The sequence below is a fragment of the Cheilinus undulatus genome, linkage group 2, assembly GCF_018320785.1.
Source record: "Cheilinus undulatus linkage group 2, ASM1832078v1, whole genome shotgun sequence".
NCBI lineage: Eukaryota > Metazoa > Chordata > Actinopteri > Labriformes > Labridae > Cheilinus > Cheilinus undulatus.
Genome location: NC_054866.1, coordinates 54,772,047 through 54,793,765, shown reverse-complemented (window position 1 = coordinate 54,793,765; position 21,719 = coordinate 54,772,047). Strand labels below are relative to the sequence as shown.

General features: G+C 43.8%; 1 protein-coding gene across 1 annotated transcript in view; it reads left to right on the top strand.

Moving 5' to 3' along the window:
- Positions 1–21,719, top strand: part of abcg1 (ATP-binding cassette, sub-family G (WHITE), member 1) — a 39,956-nt gene that overhangs the window by 14,480 nt on the left and 3,757 nt on the right. The window contains exons 3-13 of the mRNA XM_041809509.1: positions 9,964–10,081; positions 10,511–10,643; positions 13,488–13,538; positions 13,674–13,819; positions 15,017–15,140; positions 15,314–15,428; positions 18,889–19,031; positions 19,520–19,636; positions 19,717–19,885; positions 20,238–20,338; positions 21,539–21,697. Coding sequence (XP_041665443.1) covers positions 9,964–10,081; positions 10,511–10,643; positions 13,488–13,538; positions 13,674–13,819; positions 15,017–15,140; positions 15,314–15,428; positions 18,889–19,031; positions 19,520–19,636; positions 19,717–19,885; positions 20,238–20,338; positions 21,539–21,697 — 1,376 coding nt within the window. The remainder of the gene's footprint in view (positions 1–9,963; positions 10,082–10,510; positions 10,644–13,487; positions 13,539–13,673; positions 13,820–15,016; positions 15,141–15,313; positions 15,429–18,888; positions 19,032–19,519; positions 19,637–19,716; positions 19,886–20,237; positions 20,339–21,538; positions 21,698–21,719) is intronic.

The following is a 21,719-nucleotide window of genomic DNA, read 5'->3' as shown; positions in this document are numbered from 1 at the left end:
GTCCAGTGCTTCAAATAGTCTAATCCAGAGGTTCCCAGCCTTTTTTAAAAAGGCCCCAGAATACATGAAATACAGCATAAAAGGCTCACAGACACTTGATCTACGTAAAACTATCCATGAGGATGAGCTGTCTGAGGGCCACGCTGTGAAAAACATCATCAACAGGATCCGTGAGCTTTCAAAACAAAAAACAAACAAACAAAAAAAAACAAACAAAAAGAAAAAAAAACTGAGGATAAAAAGTCAAATTTTAAAGACAAAAAGTTTTACTTTGAAACAATGGTTCCCAACCTAGGGTCCGGGCTCCCCTTGGGGGTCACCAAACATCTAGAAGGGGCACAGGACCCCACTGCTCTGATGATTTCAGAAATAGATGAACATGTTTATTTTAAACCCATGATTCGAAACTAAATGTATGATCAGCAACCTGGACTGGACAACACCAGACTGGACCACACCAGACTGGACCACACAGACCGGACCACGCCAGACTGGACCAGACCAGACTGGACCAAAACAGACTGGACCACACCAGACTGATCCAAACCAGACTGGACCAAGACAGACTGGACCGAACCGACCCAGACTGGACCAAACCAGACCAGACTGGACCAGACCAGACTGGACTGAACTGACCCAGACTGGACCAACCAGACGGACCCGAGCCAGACTGGACCAGACCAGACTTGACCAAACAAGATTCAACCAAACCAGACTGGACCAAACTAGACTTGACCAGACCAGACTGGACCAAACCAAAATGGACCAAACCAGACTGGACCAAACCAGACTGATCCAAACCAGACTGGACCAGACCAGACTGGACCAGACCAGACTGGACCAAACCAGACTGAACCTACCAGACTGGACCAGACCAGACTGAACCAGACCAGACTGATCCAAACCACACTGAACCAACCAGGCTCGACCAAAACAGACTTGACCAAACCAGACTTGACCAAACCAGATTCAACCAAACCAGACTGGACCAAAGCAGACTAGACCAGACCAGACTGGACCAAACCAGACTGGACCAACCCAGACTGATCCAAACCAGTCTGAACCAAACCAGACTGGACCAGACCAGACTGAACCTACCAGACTGGACCAGACCAGACTGAACCAAACCAGTCTGAATCAACCAGACCAAACTTACCCAGACTGGACCACACCAGACTGAACCAAACCAGACTGATCCAAACCACACTGAACCAACCAGGCTAGACCAAAACAGACTTGACCAAACCAGACTTGACCACACCAGACTGATCCAAACCAGACTGGACCAAGACAGACTGGACCGAACCGACCCAGACTGGACCAAACCAGACCAGACTGGACCAGACCAGACTGGACTGAACTGACCCAGACTGAACCAACCAGACGGACCCGAGCCAGACTGGACCAGACCAGACTTGACCAAACAAGATTCAACCAAACCAGACTGGACCAAACTAGACTTGACCAGACCAGACTGGACCAAACCAAAATGGACCAAACCAGACTGGACCAAACCAGACTGATCCAAACCAGACTGGACCAGACCAGACTGGACCAGACCAGACTGGACCAAACCAGACTGAACCTACCAGACTGGACCAGACCAGACTGAACCAGACCAGACTGATCCAAACCACACTGAACCAACCAGGCTCGACCAAAACAGACTTGACCAAACCAGACTTGACCAAACCAGATTCAACCAAACCAGACTGGACCAAAGCAGACTAGACCAGACCAGACTGGACCAAACCAGACTGGACCAACCCAGACTGATCCAAACCAGTCTGAACCAAACCAGACTGGACCAGACCAGACTGAACCTACCAGACTGGACCAGACCAGACTGAACCAAACCAGTCTGAATCAACCAGACCAAACTTACCCAGACTGGACCACACCAGACTGAACCAAACCAGACTGATCCAAACCACACTGAACCAACCAGGCTAGACCAAAACAGACTGGACCAGACTGGACCAAACCAGACAGGACCAGACCAGACTGGACCAAACCAGACTGCACCAAACCAGACTGGACCAGACCAGACTGGACCAGACCAGACTGAACAAAACCAGACTGGACCAGACCAGATTCAACCAAACCAGACTGGACCAGACCAGATTCAGCCAAACCAGATTGAACCAACGAGACAGAACTGACCCAGACTGGATCGAACCAGGATGGACCAAACAAAAATGGACCAAACCAGACTGGACCAAACCAGACTGAACCAATTGGACCCAACCAACCCAGACTGGATCAAACCAGACTGAACCAACCAGACCGACCTGACCCAGACTTAACCAGACCAGACTGGACCAAACCAGAATGGGCCAAACCAGACTGATCCAAACCAGACTGGACCAGACCAGACTGGACCAAAACAGAATGAACCAAACCAAACCAGACTGGACCAAACCAGACCGTTATGTGGAAAAGGATCATAACGGGTGTCTGGTCTGGGTTTTAGACGACGGCTTTTCTACAGATTTCTGTCTGCTGCCGTTTCTCCAGTTTTTCTTTAGTGTTTATTTCTGCCTTAGTTTTCTCTCCTTTCAGACACAATAGTAGCTCAGAGTGAAGACTGTTTTCTCCATCCCTGTCTGAACGCTTGGCTCAGTCATAACCAGCTCTGATCGTGGCCTCTGGTAGAGTCTCTCCATGCAGAAATCACTTTTTGCCTAGGCTTGGGTATCTTCGTGTTGTTCTGATACTGGTGCTAAATCCGGAGGTTTTTATAGGGTGCCAGTGTCTGAAACCATATTTTTGAGAGTTAAAGTGTGCTGCCAGTCAGCGGGAGAATTAAGCTGTCTGGGTGCCATACGTAATTTGCAGAAGCGTTTTTTTTAAGGTTCCAGCTGAGCATGGGATAAAAACAGGAAACCAGTTTAACTTTACAAATAAATCACACAGATTCCACAGCGTACTTTCTGTCTTTCATTGGTGGCAGGTTTTCAAATGAAGTATCACATCTGTGTTGTATTTCGGTCCAGAAGGTTCTGGATGTGTTGGTACCGGTACCATGCTGGTACTGGGTTTGGATGCTCATCCCTATTCTTCTGTAAAGAACCTATTTGCTATCTACCTATAACACTGAAGTATCCATGGTAGTGATCGTTTAAATCTTTAGAGAATAAGTTCTCTCTAAACAACAGCGAGGTAATAAACGAGGCTACCATGTGGAGAAAACGTGACTGTCAGGGCAGAATGAATGAATGAATGAATGAATGAATGAATGAATGACCAGAAATTAAAACAGGAGAAGCTGAAATCATAGAGAAATATGCCCAGACAGGAAGCTCTTTAAAAGCTTTAGTATATTTGAAGGCTCACAGTGGCAGAGATGATAGAGAACCGGTTTTCTCAGTGAGTATGAGAGGACAGAAATGTTTCCAGCCTTATGTAACTCCTCGTTTAAGGTGCGGCTGACCAGAACGAGTCCTCGGAGCGGCGTGGAGGACAATGAGATGGAGCAGCTCAGGGTAAAGCAGATTGTCAGCGAGCTGCTGTTTTGTTGTGTTAAGTCTGTAATGAGATGCTGTCGGAGGATTTAAACGCTCAGGTTTCTAAGAACGCGTTGTTGTCCTCCGTGTTCAAGAACCCCAGTTTCACTGAGAGCGGCCCACCTGGTCAGGTGGGGCTGGCACGCCACCTCCTGATGTTTGAAAAAGTGAGAATATGCATGGATGAGCCATGATGACATGGAAAGTGAGGAGCCCAGATGCATCATGGGTAATCACAGTAGCGTGCAGCAGACCGGTGATGAGGTCACTGTAGATTGTCATCCACACGGATCAATCAAAGTTCCTGCTGAGTTTACCTTACAGTCCAAACCCAGGGAGCAGAGAACCCACAGCTAGAAACACTAAATTTTCTAAAAATGTCACGGTGTACACATCTGCAGTCGTAACTGTACTGAAGTACTGGGAGAGGAATTCTGTACCATTCTTACTTTATGTTCATCATTACAGTGGGGCTTCCTGTGCCATGCTTGTGCTTCATAATGCCCTCTAATGATAGATGACAGGTCTGGACTACACACACCTTTGTCTGTTGTTTTCATGGTGGTGTTAGTTGAGGACCATAATGCCGTAACACCCTTTACGAAGTCCAAGACCTGGTTTTGTTTTCAACTCCACCTCGTCCAGGGTGCAGCATTTTTAGTTTCCTGGTTAGCAGACTTCATCTATTTTTGTGTTTTGTGTGGTTTTTGTCCTCTTTCACTGTGAAGCCAGGCTGTTGTAACTTGTGCAGAATGTTTCTTGACATTGTCTCACTGAAAAAGTAGGGGCATTCCTGGAGAAGACATTGTCTGGATGCAAACATGTGTTGTTCCTAAACCTGTAGATGTTCTAATGACCAACACCATGGGCACTAATAAACCCACACCATCACAGACGTGTTTGTGACCATGGCTGTTCTGATTCTGATACCAGGATCAGAAACATGTCTGCTACTGCTTAAAATGCAGGTATTTGCATCAGCAAGTTATTTATTTATGCATCGATACGATACCATTTGGTTTAGCTTTATATTTTGCTTTTTTTGAGCCATGCTGTTAGCGCTATAAACCGGAAATCAATTCTTCTTCTCAGCCGTAAAGCACTGCATGCATGGGCTACCGTTTTAGAGTAGTGAAGAAGAACCAAAGGACCCACTGCAGCACGAAAGAATGGTGTCTGTGTGACAGTTTTTCTCTGAAGGTGATTGTTGTTTCCAGACCGGCGCTGTTGTACACACCAAGAAGCGACACAGTTCATCATTGATGCCTTTGAATCTTTACAGCAGCATTTTCAGCGAGCCTGGAACTCATGTGATTTTTGGGGACTTTAATGATTAAATCCACACCAGTAAACCCAATACTGAACGTCTTTTATCCATTTAAATCCAACTATGATCTTTTATTACCGCTAGCTTGAATGCTAACCGTCATATTGTTTACCCTTTGTGAGGGTCTGTCAGCCAATAGCAGGCTGTTCCATAATCATGTGATGCTGTCTGAATAGAGCATAATGGAGAAAGGCTGTGCTGCAGCCCCTCTGTATTACTGTTATTTTAATATTTAGCAGTAAAACTAAATAATCAGCAGAAAAACAACTTCAGGCTCACAGAGATGCTGGACATTATGATTTTATTTGTTGAGTCAAATATAGGTCTAGAATAATTTGCTAGTCTGCACAGTCAATCCAGAAAGTTCACACTCGTATCAGATCAGGACTTGGTATCAGCCGATACCCAACACCTTGGTATCAGAACCATGTCAAGAAGGAAAAAACTGGCACTGGAGCAGACCTATTTGTGACCAACACCATGGCCACTAATACACCCACCAGCCCTACTCCTTGAAACAGAGCGGTAGGGGGTAGGGGGGAAAATCTTCGTTTCAAGGGTATATAGCTCTTAGCCCCTAGCCTTAGTCCTCGATTCAAGAGAGATCTGGGACCTTCACCTGCCAGGAATGCTCAAAAGGGGGGAGGGGCTAAGATAAGGGCTATGGGAGAAATGGGATTGACCCTTAGTTTCCCCCCACTGAAGAGAGACTGGAGGAGAAACAGTCGATGATTTACAGGCTCATGAAAGTCCTTTCCCTCTGCAGTGTCAGCGCTCTGTGGAGTCAACTGATCATCAGTTAGCTGATCATCAGTCAGCTGATCATCAATTGCAATCAGCTGATCATCAGGGAGCTGATCATCAGGGAGCTGATCATCAGTCAGCTGATCATCAACCAGCTGATCATTAGTCAGCTGATCATCAATCAGCTGATCATCAGTCAGCTGATAATCAATCAGCTGATCATCAGTCAGCTGATAATCAATCAGCTGATCATCAGTCAGCTGATCATCAGTCAGCTGATCATCAATCAGCTGATCATCAGGGAGCTGATCATCAGGGAGCTGATCATCAGTCAGCTGATCATCAATCAGCTGATCATCAGGGAGCTGATCATCAGGGAGCTGATCATCAGTCAGCTGATCATCAATCAGCTGATCATCAGGGAGCTGATCATCAGGGAGCTGATCATCAGTCAGCTGATCATCAATCAGCTGATCATCAGGGAGCTGATCATCAGGGAGCTGATCATCAGTCAGCTGATCATCCATTAGCTGATCATCAGTCAGCTGATCATCAATCAGCTGATCATCAGGGAGCTGATCATCAACCAGCTGATCATTAGTCAGCTGATCATCAATCAGCTGATCATCAGTCAGCTGATAATCAATCAGCTGATCATCAGTCAGCTGATAATCAATCAGCTGATCATCAGGGAGCTGATCATCAGTCAGCTGATCATCAATCAGCTGATCATCAGGGAGCTGATCATCAGGGAGCTGATCATCAGTCAGCTGATCATCAATCAGCTGATCATCAGTCAGCTGATCATCAATCAGCTGATCATCAACCAGCTGATCATTAGTCAGCTGATCATCAGTCAGCTGATCATCAGTCAGCTGATCATCAACCAGCTGATCATTAGTCAGCTGATCATCCATTAGCTGATCATCAGTCAGCTGATCGTCAATCAGCTAAGGAAGTGCAACCAGCTGACTGTGTCTGTCTATGTTCTGTTTTTCTAAATCTCCAGGTCATGAGTGCCTGGTCTCAGTCTGTGATCACACACCTGAACATAAGGGACAAACCTGCAGACTTTGTCTACAGCACATGCTTTATTATAAATGATTTATCAGCCTCATTATTCAACGTGAAGTCCACTCATATGTCATCAGAATATGACCTCTCTCTCATTAACACTGATTCTTTTATAGAGGACAGTTTATCATAAAACTATTAATATTCCACCAGACGCTCATTAATCACTAGACTGATGGAAATGTTATTGATCCCATCATGGATGTAAACCGGGTTTCTCACTGACAGACAGACTGCTGCTCTGTCAGACTTTAATTCTCTTCATTATCTAATAAACACGGAAACTCAACTGTGCAGCAGTGCCAATCGGAGACTAATATCCAATAAAGGGGCGTGTCTTTCAGTAAAAAGAGGCCCTGGTAGTCTGCTCTAATGTGTCTCTGCTCATTGGTCATTGATCCTTAAAGGTGGTTAAGTTGGAGGGTCAGGAACTATAAGGACCAAGGACTGATGTAATAAACGACGTACCGTGTGGAGGAGTGTTTGAAACTGAAGCAGATGATATTGTCATATATAGTTCTGTTTGCTCTCAACATTTAGCTCAGCTAAGTGATGATTCTAGCGGTTAGCTGCAGCTAATTTGACCTCGAACCTAGCCCAGAGTTTGGACCGGCCACAGTCACTGACTGGGGTGAAGGTGTTTGTTGTGGGACGGTTTGCCCTATCAGTGCCTAAGCTGAGTTTTCCTGTCCCATCCCTGTCTAATCATGAGTACAAACGTTTCCTCAGTATGGCACGTTACTATCACAGATTCTGCAGTGATTTGGCAGCAGTTAGGGTCCCATTTGTTTGAACAAATATTTTCGACAGGCGCAGGAGAATTTGACAGATCTGCTAGCTAGTGCCCCCATTCTTGCTGTATATTCATAGTAGTGTTGTTTGTCTGTTCAGTACAGTTCTGTGTTTTTGCCGATGTTGTGTATTACTTCTCCGTGGTGTGTATTTTTGCAGTATTGGTGTGTATTTCTGCAGTATTGTGTGTATTTATGCAGTACTGGTGTATATTTTTGCAGTTTTTGTGTGTATTTTGCAGTATTGTGTGTATTTATGCAGTACTGGTGTGTATTTTTGCAGTTTTTGTGTGTATTTTGCAGTATTGTGTGTATATATGCAGTACTGGTGTGTGTTTTTGCATTTTTTTGTGTGTATTTTGCAGTATCGTGTGTATTTATGCAATACTGGCTTTTATTTATGCAGCATTGCTGTGTATTTATGCAGTATTAGTGTGTATTATTGCAGTATTGGTGTGTATTAATGCAGAATTGGTGTGCATTTCTGCAGTTTTTTTTGTGTATTTTTACAGTATCAGTGTGTATTTATGCAGCATTGGTGTATATTTTTGCAGTACTGTTTCGTTTTGTGCAGTATTGGTGTGTATTTACATAGTATTGGTGTGAATTTTTACAGTATTGGTGTGTATCTTTGCAGTTTTTGTGTGTAATATTGCAGTATTGGTGTGTATATATGCAGTATTGGTGTGTATTTTTGCAGTATTGGTGTGTATTTTTGCAGTATTGTTGTGTATTTAGGCAGTTTTTGTGTGTAAGATTGCAGTATTGGCTTGTATTTATGCAGTATTGGTGTGTATTTAGGCAGAATTGGTGTGTATTTAGGCAGTATTGTGTATTTTTGCAGTATTGTTGTGTATTTAGGCAGTTTTTGTGTGTAAGATTGCAGTTTTGGTGTGTATTTATACAGTATTGGTGTGTATTTTTGCAGTATTGTTATTCATTTTTGCAGAATTGTTGTGTTTTGTTGCAGTATTGATGTATATTTTTGCAGTTTTGGTGTGTATTTTTGCAGTATTGTTGTGTATTTTTGCAGTTTCGGTGTTTATTATTGCAGTATTGTGTTTTTTTGCACCTTGTTTTGTTTTTTGCAGTATTGTTGTGTTTTTTTTTTTGCAGTATTGTTTTGTTTTTGCAGTATTAATTTATATTTTTGCAGTTTTTGTGTGTAAGATTGCAGTATTGGCATGTATTTATGTGGTATTTGCTTGTATTTATACAGTAGTGTGTATTTTTACAGTATTGGTGTTTTTTTTTTTTTTTTTTGCAGTTTTGGTATGTATTTATGCAGTATTGGTCTGTGATTATGCAGTATTGGCTTGTATTAATACAGTAGTGTGTGTATTTTTGCAGTATCTGTGTGTTTTTTTTTTTTTTTTGCAGTTTTGGTGTGTATTTATGCAGTATTGGTGTGTATTTATGCAGTATTGGCTTGTATTTATACAGTAGTGTGTGTATTTTTGCAGTTTTGGTGTGTACTTATGCAGTATTGGCTTGTATTTATACAGCAGTGTGTGTATTTTTGCAGTTTTGGTGTGTACTTATGCAGTATTGGCTTGTATTTATACAGCAGTGTGTGTATTTTTGCAGCATTGGTGTGGTTTTTTTGTGCAGTATTGGTGTGTATTTATGCAGTATTGGTGTGTATTTATACAGTATTGGTGTGTATTTATGCAGTAATGTTGTTTGATTCACAGCAGTATCTGTGTGGTTTTTTTGCAGTGTTGGTGTGTATTTTTGCAGTATTGGTGTGTATTTATGCAGTATTGTGTGTATTTTTGCAGTATCTGTGTTTTTTTTTTGCAGTGTTGGTGTGTATTTTTGCAGTATTGGTGTGTATTTATGCAGTATTGTGTGTATTTTTGCAGTATCTGTGTGGTTTTGTTGCAGTGTTGGTGTGTTTTTTTGCAGTTTTGGTGTGTATTTTGTTGTAGCGGGCAGGGTTACTGTCGGTCAGAGCAGATTACATCAGATTAAATCTGATAATCTTGTTTAACGGCGTTCAGCCTCCATCAGCAGATAAACAAAGCAACGGTTACTACAGGACATTATCATCATCATCTTCATCGCTGTAATTTTTATTATCATCATCCTCATGAATATCTATCTGCCACCAGTCAAACCCGTGTATTCCTGTCTTGGTCCCAGTTGGTTTACTGGTTAAGACTTTGTTTCCCACTGTTTTTATTTCAGAGAGGTTTTTAAGATAGAAACCTCCAGAGTGAGTTTGATTCACAGCAGGATTATTTCAAACTTGGTTTAATAGAGGCGTATACCTCTGCTGGTCTGCAGATGGTCTGTAAGGTCTCTGTAAATGTGTAAATCAGAGCTCAGGAGTCTGAGTCTGCATCTGAGTCCGGGTGAGTCCAGGTGTGAGGCAGTCTCTCAGAGGCATTTTTTCTGAATTGATGCTGATTCATGTGAAACCAAATGAAAAGAAACCTGACCGGGTGGAGTGGAGCACAAAGAGTGTCTGTGAGAGCAGCTGGGAACCTGCTCACTGATTGTTTCTGCTCCCTCTCAGGTTTCAAGACTCTGCTCAAAGGGATCTCTGGGAAGTTCACCAGCGGGAACCTGGTTGCCATCATGGGGCCGTCAGGAGCCGGGAAGTCCACGCTGATGAACATCCTGGCTGGGTACAGGTGGGTACTGGCCTGCTGAAGACACTTTAAACAGGATGTCAGTGTGAGTGGTTCCTATTGGCTCCTTTTAAAATGACGTGATGACATCATTCAGGTGGTCAGTACATTTACATTCAAAAGTCAAGCTACAGTTAGAGCTAGTTTAGGATATTTAAAGATACAGTAAATCAGAGAAGGATGGCCAATAGCAGCCTCCACTATCAGTGTGTGAATAGGTTAGTTTATCCTGATGTACACTCTTCAGTGTGCAACTGAGCTGTGATGTGAAAAGCAGTAGGATGACTAGAAAAGTGTTTTAGCCTTTTAGAGATCTCTGTCATTAAGTCCTCTAAATGTCAGCCATGCTAGCAAGCATGCTAACGCTAAGGCTGAAACACTACCATCACATTAGCTCATTAACCCTGTATCACCCTGCGTCTGTGTGAGCAGGGAGACGGGGATGAAGGGGGAGATCCTGATCAACAGTCAGCCCAGAGACCTGCGCTCCTTCAGGAAGGTCTCCTGTTACATCATGCAGGACGACATGCTGCTTCCTCACCTCACTGTGCACGAGGCCATGATGGTACAGGCTCACCCTCCTCTTCATCTCCATCGTCTCCTTTCCTTATGTGTCGTCTTCTTCTGTGTCCCAGACTGATCCAGACCAAAACCTCAGGAACGCCCCGCTCTTGAAAAAGCATTTCAATTTATTTAACTCAAATGTTGACAAAATTCTCTCTCTATAATCCTGATCCACCTTGGGATGTGTGCACGTAGATCTTCCTTTTAATTTAAAAATATGAAGCAGCTTATTTTGACCACAGCTGTCTGATGATGTCTGCTAATGGCGATGTGGATAGTGTGATAAGTTCAGTATTAAGTGAATTAATTATTTCAGATGCATTAATAAACTAACTACCTTCAATTCGTCACCTCAGCGTACGTGTCCCCTATAAACGTTGGTACGGATCTCTCTGAGTTTGTTTACAGCTAAACACGTTTCAACATGAGGTCTGTTTTATAGATCATAAACTGTGCATGCAAACTCATGCATGCAGAATTCAGGCCCTGTTTTCCCTGTACACAGAGTATATAACTCCTAAATTCCTCCAAATGCGTGTCCAGCCTGTCTCCTCTCTGTCACTGCTCCAACGGCCCATCCAGCAGCTACATAGGACGTCTACTTCTGCTGGATGCTGGACTACTGAGCATCATTTCAACACAGAGGAAATCAAGTCAAGCAGGAAGTTTCACCGAGTGGTCTGGAACCCTGATAAACCCAGAGAATGGCCCCTGATAATCCCAGAGAATGGCCCCTGATAATCCCAGAGAATGGCCCCTGATAATCCCAGAGAATGGCCCCTGATAATCCCAGAGAATGGCCCCTGATAATCCCAGAGAATGGCCCCTGATAAACCCAGAAAATGGGCCCTGATAAACCCAGAGAATGGGCCCTGATAATCCCAGAGAATGGACCCTGATAAACCCAGAGAATGTCCCCTGATAAACCCAGAAAATGGGCCCTGATAACCCCAGAGAATGGGCCCTGATAAACCCAGAGAATGTCCCCTGATAAACCCAGAGAATGGCCCCTGATAATCCCAGAGAATGGCCCCTGATATACCCAGAGAATGGACCCTGATAATCCCAGAGAATGGCCCCTGATAATCCCAGAGAATGGCCCCTGATAATCCCAGAGAATGGCCCCTGATAAACCCAGAAAATGGCCCCTGATAATCCCAGAGAATGGACCCTGATCAACCCAGAGAATGTCCCCTGATAAACCCAGAAAATGGGCCCTGATAACCCCAGAGAATGGGCCCTGATAAACCCAGAGAATGGACCCTGATAAACCCAGAGAATGTCCCCTGATAAACCCAGAAAATGGGCCCTGATAACCCCAGAGAATGGGCCCTGATAAACCCAGAGAATGGGCCCTGATAAACCCAGAGAATGGGCCCTGATAAACCCAGAGAATGGGCCCTGATAATCCCAGAGAATGGCCCCTGATAATCCCAGAGAATGGCCCCTGATATACCCAGAGAATGGACCCTGATAAACCCAGAGAATGGGCCCTGATAACCCCAGAGAATGGGCCCTGATAAACCCAGAGAATGGGCCCTGATAAACCCAGAGAATGGGCCCTGATAACCCCAGAGAATGGCCCCTGATTAACCCAGAGAATGTCCCCTGATAAACCCAGAAAATGGGCCCTGATAAACCCAGAGAATGGGCCCTGATAATCCCAGAGAATGTCCCCTGATAAACCCAGAGAATGTCCCCTGATAAACCCAGAGATTGGGCCCCTGATAAACCCAGAGAATGGACCCTGATAATCCCAGAGAATGGGCCCCTGATAAACCCAGAGAATGGACCCTGATAAACCCAGAAAATGGGCCCTGATAAACCCAGAGAATGGGCCCTGATAATCCCAGAGAATGTCCCCTGATAAACCCAGAGAATGTCCCCTGATAAACCCAGAGATTGGGCCCCTGATAAACCCAGAGAATGGACCCTGATAGACCTAGAAAATAGGCCCTGATAATCACAGATAATAGGCCCTGATAAACCCAGAGAATGGGCCCTGATAATCCCAGAGAATGGGTCCCTGATAAACCCAGAGAATGGCCCCTGATAACCCCAGAATATGAGCCCTGATAAACCCAGAGAATGGCCCCTGATAATCCCAGAGAATAGGCCCTGATAAACCCAGAGAATGGGCCCTGATAATCCCAGAGAATGGGTCCCTGATAAACCCAGAGAATGGCCCCTGATAACCCCAGAATATGAGCCCTGATAAACCCAGAGAATGGCCCCTGATAATCCCAGAGAATGGCCCCTGATAAACCCAGAGAATGACCCCTGATAAACCCAGAGAATGGCCCCTGATAATCCCAGAGAATAGCCCCTGATAAACCCGGAGAATGGGCCCTGATAAACCCAGAAATTGGGCCCCTGATTAACCCAAAGAATGGCCCCTGATAAACCCAGAGAATGGGCCCCTGATAACCCCAGAATATGAGCCCTGATAAATCCAGAGAATGGGCCCTGATACACCCAGAGACTGGCCCCTGATAAACCCAGAGAATTTCCCCTGATAAACCCAGAGAATGACCCCTGATAAACCCCTCCTTCTGATATAATAATAATAATATCTTATTATTAAATTCTTATAGTAATATAATCATTAATTATTGTTTCTCTTGTTACTATTAATGTTAATATTAAAATCATCTTTATTTATTTATTTTTATTCTCATGGTCTGGACCAGTTCTATTTTTAAAATATCTTAAGGCAAACTTGGGTAATGAACTGGTGCTATACAAACAAACAATGATTGATCAGTTAATTAATTGATGGATCAATGGATGGATGATTGATTGATTGGTTGATTGGTTGATTGAGTTTCTGTTGGAATCTCTGCAGGTCTCGGCCAACCTGAAGCTTCAGGAGAAGAAAGAAGCCCGCAGAGAGATGGTGAGTTTGGAACCTGCCCACTTCCTGTGTATATTTATGTGTGGTTTTATCTGTGTATTTTTGTGTGTATTACTACATGATGTGTATTTTATGTGTGTGGCTTTTAATGGGTGTTTTTTATCTCTGTATTTTCAGGTGCAGGAGATCCTCATGGCTTTAGGTTTACTAGACTGTGCTAAAACCAGGACGTCTCACCTGTCAGGGGGGCAGAGAAAGAGACTGGCCATTGCTCTGGAGCTGGTCAATAACCCACCTGTCATGTTCTTCGATGAGCCCACCAGGTGATCCACATCCTCACCTACCTGCTTCCTGAGTCAGCCCCCTTTAGTTCTAGATTTACAGCCTCCACCACTCTAACCTGACATCTCCATCAGTCTGGACAAAAACCAATCCTTCTATTTAACTGTATGCTGATGATACTATCATCTATTTGTATGGACCTATCACCAGCATGCTTCTGATTTAGAGATCAGCTTCTTCAGTTTGAACAAACCTAAACCTAAACAAACCTAAACTTAGGGTTATAACTCTTAAACTAAGGCTTTACCTCCTAAACTCAGGCTTTCACCTCTTAAACACAGGCTTTTACCTCTTAAACTCAGGCTTTACCTCCTAAACTCAGGCTTTTACCTCCTAAACTCAGGCTTTTACCTCTTAAACTCAGGCTTTTACTTCCTAAACTCAGGCTTTACCTCCTAAACTCAGGCTTTTACCTCCTAAACTCAGGCTTTTACCTCCTAAACTCAGGCTTTTACCTCTTAAACTCAGGCTTTACCTCCTAAACTCAGGCTTTTACTTCCTAAACTCAGGCTTTACCTCCTAAACTCAGGCTTTCACCTCCTAAACTCAGGCATTTGCCTCCTAAACTCAGGCTTTTACCTCCTAAACTCAGGCTTTTACCTCTTAAACTCAGGCTTTACCTCGTAAACTCAGGCTTTACCTCCTAAACTCAGGCTTTTCCCTTTTAAACTCAGGCTTTTACCTCCTAAACTCAGGCTTTTACCTCCTAAACTCAGGCTTTTCCCTTTTAAACTCAGGCTTTTACCTCCTAAACTCAGTCTTTTACCTCTTAAACTCAGGCTTTACCTCGTAAACTCAGGCTTTTACTTCTTAAACTCAGGCTTTACCTCCTAAACTCAGGCTTTTCCCTTTTAAACTCAGGCTTTTACCTCCTAAACTCAGGCTTTACCTCCTAAACTCAGGCTTTTCCCTTTTAAACTCAGGCTTTTACCTCCTAAACTTAGGCTTTACCTCCTAAACTCAGGCTTTTCCCTTTTAAACTCAGGCTTTTACCTCCTAAACTCAGGCTTTTACCTCCTAAACTCAGGCTTTTACCTCTTAAACTCAGGCTTTACCTTCTAAACTCAGGCTTTCACCTCCTAAACTCAGGCTTTACCTCTTAAACTCAGGCTTTACCTCCTAAACTCAGGCTTAGGTTTTAGAAAGTGTAACTTCTGCCTCCTCGTCTCTCTGTGCAGCGGTCTGGACAGCTCATCCTGTTTCCAGGTGGTCTCTCTGTTGAAGGCTCTGGCTCAGGGAGGACGAACTGTCATCTGCACCATCCATCAGCCCAGCGCCAAGCTGTTCGAGCTCTTCGATAAGGTGACACGATGCTTATGAATCAGCTGATTGGCTGACAGATTAGAAACATGATGATGCTGCTCAGTCAGTCATAGGAACAGAATCAGAGACATGCTAGGAGCTGAAACCAGGAGAACTGAGGAGTCATCATGTCAGTGGACATGCGTGTCTGACTACGTGTGTGTGTGTCCCAGCTCTACGTCCTCAGCCAGGGTCAGTGTATCTACCGGGGGAAGGTCTCCAGCCTCGTTCCCTATCTCAGAGAGCTCGGACTCAACTGCCCCACCTACCACAACCCTGCAGACTTCGGTAAGAAACCCAACACGTGTGTGTCATTTGATCTGTGAGTGAGCGACATCACAGCCAGTTAGGAGCCAATCAGATTTCAGAATGATCCGCAGGTGGGTATGAAGGGTGATGAAGGAGTGGTACACTCATGTCTTGCAGGCTGAAAGCTTTTCCTGATCCTCTCTGTAGAGCACACGCTTCCTGTGTCTATGCAAAAATCTAAATATCTTTAATCAAAAATGGAGTTCCTCAGGGCTCAGTCCTAGGATTGGTGTAATTCACACTCACAACACTTTTGATGGAAATCTTGATTTATCTTTAAATGCAGACAACTCTGTCATTTATGGCTCTGTGTCTACACAGCATTAGACTATTGCTCACAATAGGCCTCTGATTCCGTATGGGACACTGCCTGTGGTAAAACTGACTTTAAATCCTGATTAAACTGGACTCCTGATGTTTTCAGACTCAAAAAAGTCACTGAAGCTTCTATCACTGCGTCTCTAAAGACAAGGCTTCTTCAGAGCCTCTGGCTGATTATGGTTATGTTTCATGTATGCATGCCTCTCCTCAATGCCTTAAAGCTACAGTGTCTGTCTTAATGAGGTTCGTTACTATCCTAAGTCCTTAACTCATCATCGTATTCTGTCCGATCATGCTGGCTGGCCTTCATTGACCATATGGGGACAAAATCATTGGTCCATCCTTATTGATAAGGCTGTGCTCAATCTGCTTCCATCATGGTTGAAAAGGGCTGGGAGCTCCAGACTCTGATGAGCCTCATTCAGCCGTCTCTGTACCATTTTCTCTGATAACACAAGTCTGTAACCTCACTCCAGCTCGGTCAGGGTAAATATCAGCAGAAATAGCAACCGTTCTCTATATGGACAAAAGTATTCGCCCACCTGACCTGTGTTCAGATCCATGTATTTTAATCTGGAGTTATCCCCCCTCTTCTGCAGCTCTAACAGCCTCCTCTCTTCTCTGAAGGCTTTCTACAACATTCTGGAGTATTCCTGTGGGAATGTGTGTCCATTCATTCTGTAGAGCATTTATGAGGTCAGGCTCTGATGTTGGACCAGAAGGCCTGACTCACAATCTCTGTTCCAGTTCATCCCAAAGGTGCTGGATGGGGTTTAGGTCAGGACTCTGAACTCATCAAACCATGTCTTTCTAGTCCTCTCTGGGCCACAGTCATGCTGAAATAGAAAAGGGCCTTCCCCAAACTGTTGCCACACAGTTGGAAGCATAGCATTGTCCAGAATGTCTTGGTCTGCTGAAGCATTAAGATTGGCCTTCACTGGAGACACTTGATTGGTCACTCCACAGAACACATTTCCACTGCTCCACAGTCCAGTGTTGGTGTGCTTTACTCCACTCCGTCTGACGCTTGGTTTTAGACTTGGTGATGTGAGGTGTGCATGCAACTGTTGCCATGGAAACCCATTCATGAAGCTCCTGCTGTAGTTTTAGTGTTTACATCAATGCCAGTGGAAGTTCAGAACTCTGCATCTATGGAATCAGCAGAGACTTGGAGACTTTTACCCATGATCCTTAGCAGTCTGGGATTTTACCTGGTCTTCTGCTTCATGGCTGAGCTGCTGCTGTTCCTAAACTCTTCCACTCTCTAATAATATCACTGACAGCTGACTGTAGAATATCCAGCAGGAATAAATTATGTCAAAGGTGTCATCATCACAGAACCACGCTGGAACCAGTGTTAATTTCGCCGACTAAAACTATGACTAAAACTATTTGTCGACAGCCTTTTTCCATGACAAAACTAGACTAAAACTAACAAAAATAGACCGGTGATGACTAAAACTGACAAAAACTAAGTTTAGTTTTTGTCAAAATGACTAAAACTAGAATAAAATGTAATGTAGTTTTCGTCAGATATTCAAAATCTGTGGTATTTCTCCGCTGTGGGTAAATCTGTCAAGAAACAAACATCTGTATCTATTCTGCCGTAGAAAGCAGGGACCCCAGGTTTGGCAGGGTGCAGAGAACACACTTCCATGATTTGGTACCAGATTTAGGCAAGAGAATAAATGCTTGGACTAAAAGTATAGACTAGAATGTGAGGACTTTTTATGGACTAAAACTGGACTAAAACTAAAATGCATTTCATTAAAAAAACAAAACTGAAATTAAAAATAGCTGCCAAAATTAACGTTGGCTTGAAGTCTCTGAGCTCTTCGGAACGACCTGTTTAGGATCACAGATGTTTGTGACTGCATGGACAGGTGAGGATGTAAACACCTCTGGGTCTGACTGAAACACCTGGATTTAAGTGTCACAGCTGTGGCCATATAGTTTCGTCCACATAGTATATGTGAATTATTGCTAAATTTGTCTGATCTAATGAAGCCAAGAATAAGGAGCTGAGCCAAACGATCCAGATCCCTAAAAGAGGCTGAATTCCCATCACCAGTCGACTTCAGCTGAGTCCAATAAAGGACACGAGGCTGAACACTCAGCTCCTGAACACATGAGGTGCTGATCCACAGCCACCATGTTTCCTCTGGAGTGAGTTTGTGTAGTTGTGTTAACCAGACTGTTATAAAACTATATCTACAAAATATTGATGAGCTCAGAATAGCAGATCTCACTCAGGTCTGATGTCTGATTCTCTCCATGTATGCCAGTGTCTTTGTAGATTTATGTAACAGCTGTTTGTGGTTCATAAATCCTCCTCCTGTTAATAAAATCTCTGCAGGGATCATTTCTGTAACTTTGATATACTCAGAGAGAAACCATCGGAGCCTGTCAGGGACAAAAACTCAACTCTTCCAAATTAAAGTAGAAGAGCTCGCTGTGAAGGATGTTTAATGATCCAGCAGCACCATCTAGTGGACGTTTGATGACTCAAACCGACATCCCTAGTCCTTCCAATGATCAGTCCTCTGATCTGCTGTGTTTCCCCTTTCTCTCCATGAGTCTCTGATGGGAGGTCATTGACATAATGGCGAGGAAAAACTACCATCCTGCTCCGCTCTACAAGCACACAGGGATTCAGAGCAGGGGGAAGAGTGGGGGAAGGGTTGTATATGTCTGTACAGCTGGAGGAAAAAGAAGCACAAACCTCACATGATCATCTGCCTATATTTCTATACAGTTTATTCAACTGGCTACGGTAGCTGGTTTAGTCCAAAAAGCACCCCCACCCTTCTGAGTTACGTCAGATTAGGGTCAGTTCATGTTCTCACTACAAAGGGACCGAACTAGAGTCTGAATAAAAATGGACAAAGACCCACCTTTGCAAGCGGTTTCTGTGTGGTTGTTTGGTCCGCCTCCAGTGTTTGATTGACAGCTTTCACACTGATGGACCGACCTACAGAGATGACTCAAGTTCATTTCATCCAAACTAAACAAGTCAGAGGAGAAAGCGCCCTGAAACACCAGCAAAGACTCAAAAAGAGACACGATGTCAGAGACTTGGGATGTGGTCATGTGATCAGAGTTTGTGTTTCGTCCTCAGTGATGGAGGTGGCGTCCGGAGAGTATGGCGATCAGATGGTCCGCCTGGTGAAGGCCGTGCAGGATCGCACGTGCGAGGCAGAGCTTACGGAACTGAACGGAGACACAAACATCCACCCGTTCCTGTGGCAGCGCACGGAGGAGGTACGAAACAAACGCACCCCACCAGGAAGAAGATCAGCAATCATAAGATTAAAAATAAATCATAATAAAAAAGCAGAAAAGTAAGACATAAATATATATCTACTGGAAGATTTCTGCTCCTTTGAGAGGTTTATGTTGGTTCATATTTATATCCTACCTTCAAGCGACTGAATCATCAGTTTGAATTAAAAATGTTTTCCTGCTCTGGACATTCAGACACATATAGATGTAGCTCTGCCACTTCTATGTCTACTTTCATTTACAAGTGTTCACTGCCCTCCTGTTTCACCCCTTTGTCCACAGATTGAGAATGTTTTTGACAGCATGTGAGAGTTTTCTGCAGGTTTTGTTTATCAAAAAGAAGAAACCAGAAAATATCAGATGTGCAGGACTTCTATTTTTGTCTCTGTGGTATCAAAAATGTGTTTTGCTCCATCCAAAGTTTACATTCTGACACCGTGTCGTCTCTTCCTGTCGTTCCGCCTCAGGAGAGCTCGTCGTCATCGTCGTCGTCCTCTGAAGGATGTCACAGTTTCTCTGCCAGCTGCATGACTCAGTTCTTCATCCTGTTCAGGAGGACGTTCCTCAGCATCCTCAGGGACTCGGTGAGAACCTCACAAACACATTTAAAGATGAGCACACCTACACTGAGAGTCACACCTCTGTGCTCTGATTGGTCGAGCAGGTGCTGACTCATCTGAGGATCTCGTCCCACATCGGGATCGGTGTTCTGATTGGTCTGCTGTACCTGGGCATCGGGAACGAGGCCAAGAAGGTTCTGAGTAACTCGGGTTTCCTCTTCTTCTCCATGTTGTTCCTCATGTTCGCCGCTCTGATGCCCACAGTCCTCACATGTGAGACCCCCTTTTTCTTCTTCATGGGTTTTCTTTGACAACTTGAATTTAAAATGAAACATTAAACACATTTTTAACATGAGATTAAACCTAAAGGTCTTTTCACAACACTGAAGACTAGTCTACAGTGTGTTGGCCTCTGGGCCTAGGTTGGACACCCCTGGTCCAGGCCCTTGTAGTGGAGCTGATACCTTTAAGGTAGAGGCCTCATGTTCTTCCCATGTTGTTGAAAACGACACTTCATGAGTGCTTAGAGGGGTTTTCTGTCAGACTGTGAGTTCTGATTTCAGTCTGGATCTGGATTTGTGATCGTCTACCTGTAACTGTGTGATCGTTTATATGTTTGCTACAGTTCCTCTGGAGATGGGCGTTTTTCTGAGGGAACACCTGAACTACTGGTACAGTCTGAAGGCTTATTACCTGGCCAAAACCATGGCTGACGTCCCCTTCCAGGTACATTTGTAGTAATAGTTTAAAGCAGTGGTTCTCAACCTTGGGGTAGGGACCCCCTTTGGGGTCGCGAGACACTGAGAGGGGGTCACCAGTTGCCCTAAAAAACTAAGAATATTTTTAAAATTACACTGTTGCCACTTTACACCAATTTTATCAAAAATCTGTAACCCTTTTTAAGCATTTTCTTCCTACCAATTATAACACATTTTTAACATTTAACACCTATTTTTTGTCAGTTTAAAACTCTTTCTAACACTTTTTTCAGTTTTTGCCACTTTGAAACCAATTCTTGCAACTTAAGCTTAATGTTGCCTCAGTTGACCCATTATTGCTACTGCTAATCACATCTCACACTCAATTTTTCCCACTTTGACCCTATTTTACCATTTGATATGCCCATTTTTGCTAGTTTAACCAATTCCTGCCAGTATCTGCCTATATTTCCTTTTCTCAGTTAACCCATTTTTGCCAAATTAATGCAATTTTAGCTACATCCTAACTCCTTTTTTTCACTATTTACACCCATTTTTGCCACTTTAACTCATTTTTGCAATTTTTATCAATTTTTGCCAATTCTAAACCATTTCTGCTACTTTTAAAATCCAATTTCACCACATTTTCCATCATTTTTAGCCATTATCAACCCATTGTAACAATTCTAAAAACATTCTAAATATGAAATATGGATATTACAGCTTAGCTTTACAATGGACCATGGTTTTGCTGAACCCCACGGGCCCTCAGTTTGGCCGGGCACCAGAAAGCTCTTCCATTTATCCCTCTTTATGGACGGTCTTGTCTGCACATGACTATTCCAAATTGTTCATGTCTGTGTTCAACCACCTCCAGCTAAAGCGGGGGTCCCCGGTCTCTGGCACCTTTATTTTGGGGGTCGTGGGCTGAAAAGGTTGAGAACCACTGGTTTAAAGAACCATCAGAGTGGTCAGGAGAAGACAGTGTTTTATACTTTACAGGAAATATATTTTGAAGTTTGAAATTAAATATTTGGATATCTCTGAGAGATTTCTTCAGCACAGAGATGTTTTCTGACAGGGTCGGAGGTTTTTGTCTCTGGCAAATATCTCAGAGTTAGCCTGTGGACCAGAATGTATGACCTAGCATGGTTTTTGTTGATGTGTGAGCTGTTGTGACTTTATAAATGCTTCCTCTCATTTATCTTCTCTTCTCCTTGTCCTATAGGTAATATTCCCTGTGGTGTACTGCTGTATTGTGTACTGGATGACAGCCCAGCCTCCTGATGCCGGTCGATTCTTCCTCTTCCTGTCTCTGGGGATCCTGACCTCGCTGGTGGCTCAGAGTCTGGGTCTGCTGATCGGAGCGGCGTCCACTTCGTTACAGGTCAGTCCTCTTATCTCGCCAC